At 43.7% G+C, this 12,858-nt stretch overlaps 1 protein-coding gene across 3 annotated transcripts in view; it reads left to right on the top strand.

The window, feature by feature from the left end:
- The window catches only part of slc4a11 (solute carrier family 4 member 11), an 83,808-nt gene that overhangs the window by 36,352 nt on the left and 34,598 nt on the right, over positions 1 to 12,858 (top strand). For all 3 annotated transcript variants that reach the window (XM_041953550.1, XM_041953551.1, XM_041953552.1), the window contains 2 exons: positions 4,612 to 4,655; positions 8,346 to 8,574. In XM_041953550.1, the coding sequence (XP_041809484.1) occupies positions 4,612 to 4,655; positions 8,346 to 8,574 (273 nt within the window). The remainder of the gene's footprint in view (positions 1 to 4,611; positions 4,656 to 8,345; positions 8,575 to 12,858) is intronic.

Raw genomic sequence — 12,858 nt, forward strand, 5'->3', positions numbered from 1 at the left:
GTGCTGCTCGTAGATCAGTGGTAAAGCTCTGTACCCTTGCAGGGTTATCAGTGAGACTGTCCATCCAGTGTTACAAGTGTTTTGTGGACTTGAAAAAGGCTTATGATGATGATATCTCCCATTGAGTCCTGTGGAGTTGTAGAGCAGTGCGCTGCAATCCTTATACAACCAGACGAGGGGGTTGCAATGTTTGGGGATCTCAGCAACTTTGCAGATGATGTGGTTCTGTTGGCTTCATCAGATCTTAATCTTGAGATCTTGACCTTCAGCATGCACTGGGGCTGTTTGCAGTCAGGTGTGAAGCAATCGGAATGAGAGTCAGCACCTTCAAGTTTTGAGGCCATGGTTCATGGGGATTGGGAGTGAGTTGCTGCCCCAAGAGAATCAGTTTTAGTCTCTGCATGTTGTTAAAATTGAGGGTAAAATATTGAGATCATGGATCCAAGTGACCAAAATGAGTTTCCTCCATAGGGTGGCTGGGCTCACCTGTAGAGAGAGGAGCAGGTGAGGATCTCAGCAGGAGTAGAGCCGCTACTTCTTCACGCTGGAAGGAAGCAGTTGATGTGGTTCAGGTATATGATCAGGATGCCTCCTGGTTGCCTTCATTTGGAGGTTTTCCAGACACTGGGGTAGACCCAGAACACATTGGAGAGATTATAAATCTCATCTGGCTAAGAGACTCCACAGGACCGCCCACCCCCCCGAAGGAGCTGGAAAACGTCACTGGAGAGAGGGACGTCTGGACTAGCTTGCTTAGCGTGACCGTCCCCTGATTAGCAGCAAAAACAGTGAAGTCCTGGAAAAGGGTTGGTGTATTTGCTGGAGACACATTAGTCTGATCCTAAGGGTCTGTACACCCGGTGATAACTCACCATGTGAAGGTAAGGTAAGGTCATGCTATGATAAGCAGTTCGAATGATTTTAAAACAAGGGTAGGCATGGGACATCAAAGTGTATTTTCATACAAAACACTCTGTGGTGGTGATAAACAGCCTGAGAGCAGCAGCTGCCTGAGAGGCCGATTTCTAAAATATGAATATATTTGCAAGGACATGTGTTTGCTGAGGAGAAGGTTTGACTCTTTTCACCAGAGCTTGAAACAGTTGCTCTGAATTGGATTATTTTGCACCGGCAATGTGATATTTGATCAAATTTTCAAAGAAAATGCATGTTTTCCCCATTTTTGCAGAAGAATAGCAGGTTTTGAATAAAACTTTGAGAAATAGGCATCGGTCAAATTTATTTTAATGATTACGACTGTAATTTTTCATGAGGGACTGGTAAATGTCTGCAGTCAGTGCTTCGGCTTTACACGTCGCACACCTCTTCACTGACCTCGACACTGCTTGGGTGTGATTTAACCTTGATGAGGAATGTTGCAGAATAAAAGTACTGTGAAAATGTTGTTCGTAGAAAGGTGGTTTATAGGGCTGCATCACCAATTCTGATACCTCAGTGTGCAATATGCACAACACGCGGTGTACAGCTCCTGATCCCTTATTTTAATGTGGGGTAACGTGAGGCCAGGGATTAATGTTCTGCAAAAAAAAGAGTGTACAGCGCACCATGACATAATAAATGTGCAGTGACTGAGAGCACAGCGATCGGCTCTCATGACAGCGACAAGAAAATGCATTTAACCCCTTAGTGATCCCACCCAGAAAAAAACAGTGGAACGCTTTTATTAAAGAAACAGTGGAGCTGTCCATCAAAGGTAAATGTACATCTCTACCAGTAAAACTAGACTTTTAACAAGCCGCATAGATTTTTCTCCATATTGTGGAACAAAATTCACTCCTAGAATTTAACTTCCTTTCTTATGAGCAAGAACGATGTGTAAAACCAAAGAACTTAAACATTAAACTATGATGGGTATCGGCACTGATCGGTGCATCCCTGCTGATTGTGCTGCCTTAAAGGATAACTTTCGTTTTTTACAACGTGGACCTTATTTGTAGCATTAAATACGCCCATTTACTCACCCAGACATCTTTGGTGGCATTTGGACTCGTTTTGAAGAAATTAGCCCCAGAGGAGTGGCGTGTATATCCGTATAATGCGAGTACTCGGGCATCCATGCGCAGCCTCTATATAACGCAGAATCTGCGGCGAAACTTGTTCATATTCCAATATTTTGTTATGATATGCTGGTGTTATTCCCCTCTGAGCCCGTGGTGGCATGTCATCAACATCCGGCGTCTCTTCTACCTCTGACGTAGACGATGCCATTACCGAATGCCGGGCGCTGCGAGTAGCCAGCCACAACACTAACAGCTACGAATACGCAATAACGAACCATAGCTATGCCAAACTACAGCTAAACTAGCCGACCGCCGGCTCAGAGGGGAATAGCACCAGCATATCATAACTAAATGTTGGAATATGAACGAGTTTCGCCGCAGATTATGCGTTATATAGAGGCTGCCCATGGATGCCCCGAGTACTCTCATTACACGGATATATGCGCCGCTCCTCTGGGGCTAATTTCTTCAAAACGACTCCAAATGCCACCAAAGTTGTCTGGGTGAGTAAATGGTCATATTTGATGCTACAAATAAGGTCCAGGTTGTAAAAAGTTATCCTTTAAACAAATGAAATAAACAGAACACATGGAATGTGAGAGGCAGACAGATGGTAAATATCTTCTTAATATTCCGAAAGTGAAAATGAGTATGAACCTGTGGTGCTTTGATACCAATTAAATTGAACATTTTTCGACGAAACCAATTTCTTTGTATGAAAAACATATTTGAAGTGCATGTGCTGTTTCAAACGCGCTGCCCAACCTCGGCCCAAGGACACTTGAGCCTGTTCGGATGCGAGATTTCTCCTATCACGCGGTAATTCGGCCATTCTCAGTCACCACCCTGCAACCCATAATGACTAAAATAATACAACACTCCACTCTGAAATTACACAACACTTGTGGCTGGCTCAATATAATCAAACGTTGTAGTGCCACATTGATCAAATAAGGAACCGAGTAGGGAAACAAGCCGGTGTCACATTTTAACACTTCCTCTCCCTAATCCCTAAACCCTGAAATTCTGATGGATTACTTTAAGCCACACACTATATTGAGACGTACAGAGGCCATTAGAAAGAGGTGATCATTGGGGAAGAGGTAATCTTATATGAATATATGAATATCTCCTTACAGCTGCAGCCTGACAGCAATTAGAGCCGCAGCTCCGTCTTCCCTCTGGGAGCAGATAAGCCCGACCGTGTGCTTTTTGATTGTGAGGCTTTGATGAACCAAATCCGCTGCACACGACACGTGCCCCCTGCCATAGTCTCAGCACAGAGGTAGGGGCTGGGGCTCTCTTTCTTCCTCCAGTGACTGCAGGGTTTCATGATGGCAAAGGTGTTTGGCATGGCAATCAAAGCCCCCCCCTCCGTCCTGCAGACTCACACCCAGACATGTTCACTTGTGGCTGGATTATTGATATTATGATATCCTGGCACTTTCCTGAGGCTTACTGGCTTGTTAACGGGGGGGGTTTCTTGCTTTTCCGTCGCTGGAGGGAGGAGTTAAGGTCTGATTGATTTCCAGACGGTGCCGACATTGTGCATCACATGGAGCGGAGAAGGAAAGCCCATGGTAACCTAATAACGTCCTCCCCACAGTAAACGGCGATAACTGCGTTATGTAACCGGGTGGCGGACTGTTTTACGCGAGTCAGCAGGGCACTGGCAGTCTGCTAGTTAAGGGACTGAAGTGTGCTGAAAACCCCGTTCCCTCAGTTTGTCCCCGTATTGTTTTTTAACATAAAAGGTTTTTCCTCCTTTTCCGACACTGGGAAAATCCGGACCTTTGTACTTTATCTGAGCACTCGCCTCAGCTCCACAGACGTGTGTATTAAAGCCTTATCAGCAGAGAACTTCCAATCCTTGTTCAATGAGAGCATTTAGAGACTCGCCTCTTGACATTTTGTCACTATTAGAAAAAAGGGTCTCAGGCGTATCCTCTTTTCTGCCGGCTGAGTGGTTGCTACTTGTGATCTCTATTTCAGAATTCAGTAACGGATGCTCTGCTGCTTTTAAATGCAAATACAGAACACCATAATGACCGTGTAGCTACAGATTTGCATTAAAACATGAAGCATTTTCACTTGTAATACTCTGATTCAACCAAAGCTGAAGTCATAGGGTGTCCTTGTGTGCAGGGTCTCAGGGTGCTGACCCTGAACTGCAAGTCGAGTCATTCCCCAGCTCGCCTGTTTGCCATCAGCCTTTGTGTAAATAAATAGTAGTTTGTATCTTCTCAAACGTGCTGGTCAGAGCAGAAGTGATGCGCACGCCGCTTTTTTAGAGCCTCCTTGGCGACACATCACCATGGTAACCTGTGCCAACCAACCTCACCTCTCCTGGCATGTGCAGTAATCATGCATATAGTGGTCATCATAATAAAAGCAAAGTTAAACTTTTGTACTTCCGCTTATATTAAAGCATAATTGACGTGAGTCAGAGCTGGAGTTGCCTCGTCGCCCACTGCCATTGTCTTTGTCGTCAATGCCGCATTGCATCGTGGGATATTTTTATATTATTTTATGATGATGTTTTGTTGTGGTACACTATGAATGTCTAATTGTACCTCTTGTTTTTCCTCAGACGCTGACGACTCTGGTTGTGTGTTACTGAACACATCGAGACGGGTAGGCATGAATATTCATTCGATTAAATATAATGCAATTTCACTTGAAGGAAAAAGTGATTTTTGGCCGTCAATGACCTTCACGCATGGCTAATGACGACTGCAGACATCTATCAATACAATACAGTTCAACTCAGTTCAGATCTTAATTAGTCAGTGAAGGAAATTCATTCATGCCCTTAATGATTTAATATATGTTGGAGAATGTTCCAAGTTTTGTGCAGCACAAAAACTAAAAGCAGTTTTCATAAATTCACTGTTTGCATACAGGACTTCGAGCTTCGGCCGATCACTTGAACGGGTCAAACAACGATTAGTTAATGGGCAGTTTAATAAAGAAGTGATGTATGATGGCATGTTACCATCAGGTCTTTTTAAATGAATAGAAATGGCATGGAAAGTGCGGCATGAATTTGACTTCAGACACAAAACTACAAAGAAGCTGCAAAAGAAGCACACATTGAATGTTTTAATCAGAAGAGCAAAGCAGTTCTAACATTGACTTTCACTTATTTTCCCTTTATTTCACGCTAGTTTTCCCACTGCGCACCAAACAGCCGCTACCTTCCTATACGTTTACTGTACGTGAAGATAGAGAAGTGATTTCTGATGGAAGTGGACGTGATTAAGTCGGAGCAGTGACGAGAAACTAGAAAGAATTCTTTTGTCTTCAGCGGTTTTCAGCTTCATGACATCTAGGGATGTCCTAATCAAGATTTTTTGCCTGAGTCAGTATAATCCCATACCGAGTCCTAGCCTACTACTTATATTTCCTTACATACTGGAATGGCCCACAGCTGCATGTGCACTGTCGTAGTGCTCTGATGTTCGGAAAACCAATCCATTTTATGTAAGATGTGCTTGACAGCCGAATAGCTCTGCTGTCAGAGTGAATATCGGCTGTGAAACTGCTGTCTGCTGCTGTTTATCTTTGCATGCCGCTTCACTGTTGGCTCGCTCATTTTGTTGAGTTGGTTCGAGTGTTTCAGCAGAGGCGCAGTGACGACACCTCTTCAACAGCTGGTGACCCAGACTGCGCTGAGTTTAGGCAGAGCACCAGCATGCGACCAGTCTTAATAAATCTGTTAAAATATGCCTGAAACACACTGATATGGATCTTACGGAAAGATTCAGGAAATCCCAATGATGTCAGCATTTTAGCATAGTTGGTAGCATTTCCTGTTTGATGGTCTTATGTGTTTGTTAGCTTAATTGTGTATGAATTAACAATGCTGCATTGTGGGAAAAAGTCTTCATTCGTGGACAGACCTGTGCGCCGTCTGCAGATTTTCATTCAAACAAATAGAACAGCAGCTGAATTCATTGATTGTCCATCCAGAAGAGGGACTACTCACATAAATCACGCCTGTTTTATGTTTTACTGTATCTCATACAATGAATTACAGACATATAAAGTGACAAAACAATAAGATAAAATGAAATAAAGGTCAAATCAACCCCAAACAAGATAAAAGCTGCAGAAAAATAATTAAATGGCTCAATTAAAGTCAGTCTGAATTAATTATCTGTGTTTTCTTAGCTGAAAAGCTCTGATTTACAGTTTCGTTTAAAACCGTTTGCAGATCTCCTCAGTTCCTCTTACAGGCTGCCAGAGGAAGAGTCATACAACATATCAGACACTCAGCCTCAGTCTAAACCAGTAAGCTGACTGATTCAAAAACCAATAGCATTATTTTAAAGTCTGATCTCGGTGACAGGACTTCTAAACAGATGTAATGTGGCCTCTGCCTCTGGACTTGGCCAGCACACCTGCTGCTGCGTTTGAGGGCATCTGCATTTCAAGGCTTCCCCGGCAAGATCAGACAAGAGAGAATTACAGTAATCAAGGCTGCGAGTGAGGAAGGAGTCTTTTCAGCGTCTGCTTGACAGAGAAAGGAATATCATATTCAAATCAAGATCCAAGAACTTCAAACTGAAGCCTGAGTTGATGCTTCTCTCTGTGGGCATCTTCTGTCTCAGCCGCTGATGTGATCCATACGCTGAACCAATTTATCAATAGGACTAATACGACCGTGTCACACGGAGCTGCAGCTGTCTATTATCTGCATACTGCAGCTTTGTAAATCAATCCCGAGTGTGTTTCCCGGTGGGAGCATATAAAGGCCGAACCACACAGCCAAACGAGATGAGATGTTAGAACATAAATCGTCTCTAATGTTATTGTTAATGGAAATCATTCACATTTAATAAAACATCCAAGAGAGCTAAACATGACCGAGGCCCTTAAAAACTCCTGCTTTGATGCCAGCGGGCATTTTTAAAAGCGTGGAGGAACATGAACATCTCGCGCTGGAGATGAATGGACGTTTCTCCTCGTCCACAGTTCGAGGAGTTTGCAGCAGCACCCAGAGGGTGAGCGAGGCTGTCGGGAGTCAGACTTCCTCAGCACGAGCCCGTCAGAGGTTTCGGTTTGTTGTGCCTTGTCCCTGCCAACAGCTTGCCTGCTTTCTCTCCACTAATCTACCCGTTCTGTATTACATTTCTATTTGTTTGTTCTCTCCTTCTGTTTTAAGAAAAAAATCAATTTCACATGATGAAGATCCAAGAACTTTGTTGTACATCTGTTTATTTGCAGTGGTCCATAAATAGAAATCATTTTGACATGGTTGTGTTTCTGCTTCAGCTGCAGACTTTTCACTTTTTTTTTTATGAACAATTCATCAAAATCCAAATCAAAGAACGACGCCAAATGAATTCAGTTTATTCTTAACCTTTTAATCTCTTAACCCGAGGTGAAAAACAATCTGAGTCCTGACAGAACAAAATCTAATTTATTTATAGAGGTCCGTACACAAATAACTCCAAAGACTGGAGACATTCTGCTCGGTGCTTGTTTCACTTTAAAAAGAACAGCGGGGAGTCCATTCATCTTCAGAATTTCTGTCAATCACATGATCAATAGAATCGAGGACTGCTGGGCGTCTGGGCTCTTAATCGAGCTGTGTTCGTCTCGCTGTCCATTTGTGCGTCTCTCAGGTGATTCTCAGAAACAATTGAACCATCACAGCTTTGTAGCCATGACCGGGAGTGTTGACATCTCCCTGCTTAGCTTGCTAAAGTCGCTACATACCTGCATCAATACAGCAGAATAGCTCTGACAGAGGTGACGAAGGTCTCAGATGCAAGTGGACTTAAACTGAGCAGACACTGTACATTTTTATTACTTTAGCGTGTTGCAGTAACTAGTAAAACTTCTGACCTCGAGACGCATCCAATCAACTAACGGCCAGATCCTTGACTGAATTATTCAGGTTCCAGATTCCCCTCAAACTACGATCAAATGACCTTTAAAAAAAAGTCCAAAATAGGTTGCAGCCCCAGTTCAGGGCTTTATACAAATAAGATTCATTTGAGAAGTTTCTTTGATAGTTCAGAAAAACACTGAAAATGAGCCAAAAATGAGCTACAGTTAGCTTAGCATGCATGCTTTATTGTCTTGATTTCCCAAATGCATTGTCACAGACGTCACAGACATATAAAAACCTCAGCTTGCTGCAGCAGAATTTCTTGGCTTAGAAATATATCTGAGACATTTGCATAAAATGAACATGAAGCCTTTGGTCCAGTTCTGCAGAAACTAAAGTGGATGCATTTTAACAATGTATTCCCGTCTTTATATATATTCTGTAAAACTATGTCAAACTTTGACAGAATCCAATATCTTTCACAGTATGTGAAGCTGATGAACTTCGAGGAGGAAGTTCGGGCACACCGGGACCTCGATGGCTTTCTGGCGAGGGCCACTATCCTGCTGGACGAGACGGCTGCCTCCCTGGACGACGTCCTGAAGAGAATGTTGCACCACGTGGGCCAGGACAGCCACGCGTCCGAGCCCAGCTGCAACTTCGAGGAGGTGATGAGCATGCTTTTCACAGACGCAGGAGCTCAGGAGGTCAACGGTAAGCAGAGAACCCAACGGCGTGAAAATACAATAATACTGAGCCTGCCCACAATCGAACCCAAGGCCCCATAACATACGACACCTGACCTAAAAACATCTGTCGTCTGCACATGTCAACACCTACCTGAAGAGCTGCTTCACCCCAGGCTCAGGAGCAGGATTGTCAGATAGACTCGAGAACGGTTCAAGAAGCTTTTAAGACCCAAAGGAAAGTTTGTGATGTTCGAATCGAGTGTGTTCATTTGCCCCGCGGCGTTTTTAAGTGGACGCGAGTGAAGCTCAATGTGCTGAATCGTGTCAGCAACCATTTACATGTGCAGACATCAAACGTTTCCCAGGAAAACTGCCAAGTGGTTATCGTACACATTAATGCACAAGCAGAGGATGCACATGTTTGGTTACTGACCACAGTCACGGAGAGTAAAATCTGTGTTCATACATGGTAAAGTTTTCAGATAACTGAAAACATCCTGCCGACATTCGGTCATGTTTCCACTTCTGGTTTACAAAAATCAGTGAAGCATTTTAATTAAACATTTCAGGAGAAAACAAATAGTTTTGCTAGCACACATATACATATTTATCCTACTGTTTGGCCCTGAAAAGCTCAGGTTTATTGTACCTTAAAGTGCAAGATATGCATAAAGTTTTCTGCACACCTTATTCTCCTCTAATGCATAAATTCATGCCTGAAACGTTCTGTAGTTTCCAGGAGTTCGGTGCCCATTTGCCGGCTTACAGATCCCTGTCACATTAGTTCAGTCCCTGCAGCACAGGTCCTTTTGGCTGAGTAGCAAAGCCTCTTGGTTAAGGCGAATCTCCTCAGCCCATTAGAGCAGGAGAAATCCGCCTTCTTACATAACAGTGTGCAGCCATTGTCGAAGCCTCGCTCTGTGCTGCAAGCCGCACCGAACGCTGCAGTCACAAAAGTAATTATTTGGCAAATCAAAGGATGTCGCGAAGAATTGAAGGAATGTTTTGGGTTTTTTTTCAGTGCATTTATATCGCCTGACTGTAAAATGTTTGCTGACGGATTAAAGATGCTGTGGAGACGCAGGACAAACACGAGGGGTTTTCCTCCCACTGTAAAGGCATGTGGAGGTAATGGTAGTGTAAGGGCTGTCTGTCATACGCTCTGTGTCCAGTGATCTCCCGTCTGGCTGGGCCGGCGTCTGCAGCCGTCGATGGTTAGTCAGAGGTGGGTGGTGTGTGACGCTCGCCCTGCACAGCCGCCTCTGACAGATCCGCGAGGTGATAATTGACTTCTGTCATCGATCACTCACTTAGCTTTTCAAATGGCTCTCTGAGACTCTCAAGCTGTGGTGGCTGCTGCTACTTGACTGTTTCTCTCTCAGAATACCCCACAAAGAGGCAGAGGCTGCCATCTTAACAAAAAGGCTTCCCGCGCAGGTCCGAACTCTCTGAAAATCCATTTCAGCTTTCAGGGGTTTGACAGAAATCTGAAATTCCATAAAGCAACATAGACAAATAAAGAAAATATTTATTATGAAAAAGAATCTATAGCCATCGTTGCAGATGGTTAACAGAACCAGCATCTGCACACAAGCACAAAATACCACGTTGCTTTTGTGCATTTTTCAAATTGAGACGTCTTAAATATTAGTTTGTAATCTGGTGATATAACAGTGTGCAGTAGTCGAGCGTGCATCATTATCAAAGACTCACAAAAAACCAACATAAAGTCATGATTTTATTTTTATATCCTGATGTTTTCACTCTGGAGAAATGCATTAGCCGCAGCAGAAGGAATAAAACGAGGATGATGAGGATTGGCTGGTTGCACAGAGGATGATGTAACCGCAGAAGCATGTAACATACAGAAACATTCACAGGATGAGCAGATGAAGCACATGAAGAAATCAGTTTAGACATTCAGATGTGCTTTTCAAATGTCTGTGGATCTCAGTCACCTTTGACTCCTCAGTTTTGATTTGGTATTTTTAATTATTTAATAAGAACAAGCACCACTTCAAACGGTGGATTTCTCATGTCGAAATCCTCCTCTTCACTATCTTGTTCTGCAACGTGTCGTAGTTCACTCAGAGTAAGAATCCCCACGTCGCACGTGGGATCGCCAAATTAAAATGACGAACATTCGCACACGAAACACTCATGTCGCCACCGTGGGGGAAAAAAAAAATATCTCAGAGGGAGGAACAAAGGCTCTTCCAGGGGGGAATACGTTCATATTGCACGTAAGTATGTTATCAACGGGACATATCTCTTCAGGTATTAATTTCTGCCATATCTACGCTCACTCTGCCACAGCGGGGTGATACGGCTGGCGAGCGGACCGGCTCATTTGGAGTGTAATACTGTACAGCTGTGAGATAAAGAGAACAGGGCGAGATTATGACAGGCACAGAAAGAACAGAGAATTACTGAAATGAAAAAGATGAAAGCCCACAGAGATAATTAGTCCTGCTCCAACTTGTGCAGAGGAGTCGGTTTTTAGAGGCCAACTTGTGCCGTTTCTTTGCTCACTTTCTTCTTGGGATTCGGCGATGGAGCACAATACGCACATTGTGCCGAGGAGTAACGAACAGCACAGCCGATGACGCGATGCGTTGAGAATTATCTCGTCAGCCACGACTGTAAACACCAAACCTGCCTCTACCGATTGAGAATAACGCTTCATCCTTTAGGATTGTCCGAGCATTTAATGATTATAGGCTGCTGAAGGTGATGACGGTGCTTACAGTAGTGATGAGCGGCTGCCTCACAAAGACTAATTGTCAATATTTTGAGTGATGATGTATTGTATAATTGTGTTTTCCTCTGCGAAGCCGTCTGCAGCCACAGTGCTCGGTGCGCTGTGCGCCGCTGATTGTCTGCCCTATTTGTGATGACTGTACCATCATTCCTCCCTAAATTGCCGTCACCTTTGATCGATCTCGCCGGCTCTCCACCTCGCCTCGATTTTTGCATAATCCTCCTGTGCTATTCTTTTTATTTTCAATTTTTTTCCCCTCGCCAGCTCGAGTCAAACAAACGGAAAAAAACGGTCACGTATTCGTGATTTTAGAGCTGCAGAGGTGAGGCTGGGGGCGTCTTTTTGAAAAACAACATGCAAACCACCTTTTCTGCAGCCTGCGAGTTTCACGACACTTGAGATCCTGTGCAACACGTTTAATGAGTTCAGAAAGGCAGGCATCTGTTCGAGCAGGGTAATGATTACTTACCTGTATTTCCACCTGCAGATATGTGTTTATTTTCTGAAAGCATGCACTGTAAATATTGAAGATATAATTTCCAACAGGAAAGGTGCTTTGTGTTTTTGAATCAGCCGACTCTGCGTCTGTGTTATAATAACACATCTTTTCCAGGCCGGCGGCTTGACTGAACCCCTCCAACAGTCTGCAGCGATGATCAGAATACTAAAGTGGAAGCATTAATTCAAGCTCTTTGCCACACGAGGGACGGTGGCCGCACATGTCATTTTCCTCATCGTGATCTCTTCATTGACGTCTTTCGGTTTCTTTGCGCTATCAGTGATAAAATCCAATTTTTGGTAATAGCCAGCAGACGGTAATCAAGATAAGATCTCTCTGTGGCCAACTAAGGCAAGACATTGAGGGATTTTTCTCTGGAAAATGATATTTAATATGCATGAGGTAAAGGAGGGCAGGAAATGAAGCGTCTGTTCAGCGGAGATATTTAAAGTGTCTCAGCCGAGTGTTACTGTATGTATCTGCGTGTGTTTGTATGAAACGCTGCTCGCCTGTTGATCAGAAAAAGGTGACTGAACTGTTTCTCCTCTCGGTTTTTCTCCCCCCCCTCCTTCTCCCCGTGCAGACAAGTCTCAAAGTTTCGTTTTCTTTGATGACGGTAAGCTGTGCTAATTGGATGAAAATGTCAGCATCAGCCGCCACGAGGCTGCAATCAGTGGTTTGCTTCTGTCCCCAATCACCATCAGTGTGCCGTTTGTGTTGCTTTCCCCCGCTCGGGACTGGGTCGATCCATCGAGTCATCAAATGATTACAGACACCAGCAATCCCTCCCGTGTCACAGTTATCGATGCCTCTTCAGTCGCCCCTCAAATCAACGGCCTCTCCGTCCAGTGGGCTCATCGTCCAATAATGTTATTAGTTCTTTTTTGTAAAGTCCTGTGGACAAAAAAAAAATAATCATAAATTCATTTGATTGAGATTGAAGGGGTGAAAGTCACATAATTTAATCAGCGGTTTTGGCGCCCTTGGTAGAAAAAATATTCTGGAGATTTTACATTCAGGTAATTTGTTTTTCCAACTGATTACATAAT

This window comes from Chelmon rostratus, chromosome 15 (genome assembly GCF_017976325.1).
Source record: "Chelmon rostratus isolate fCheRos1 chromosome 15, fCheRos1.pri, whole genome shotgun sequence".
In the NCBI taxonomy this organism is placed as follows: domain Eukaryota; kingdom Metazoa; phylum Chordata; class Actinopteri; order Chaetodontiformes; family Chaetodontidae; genus Chelmon; species Chelmon rostratus.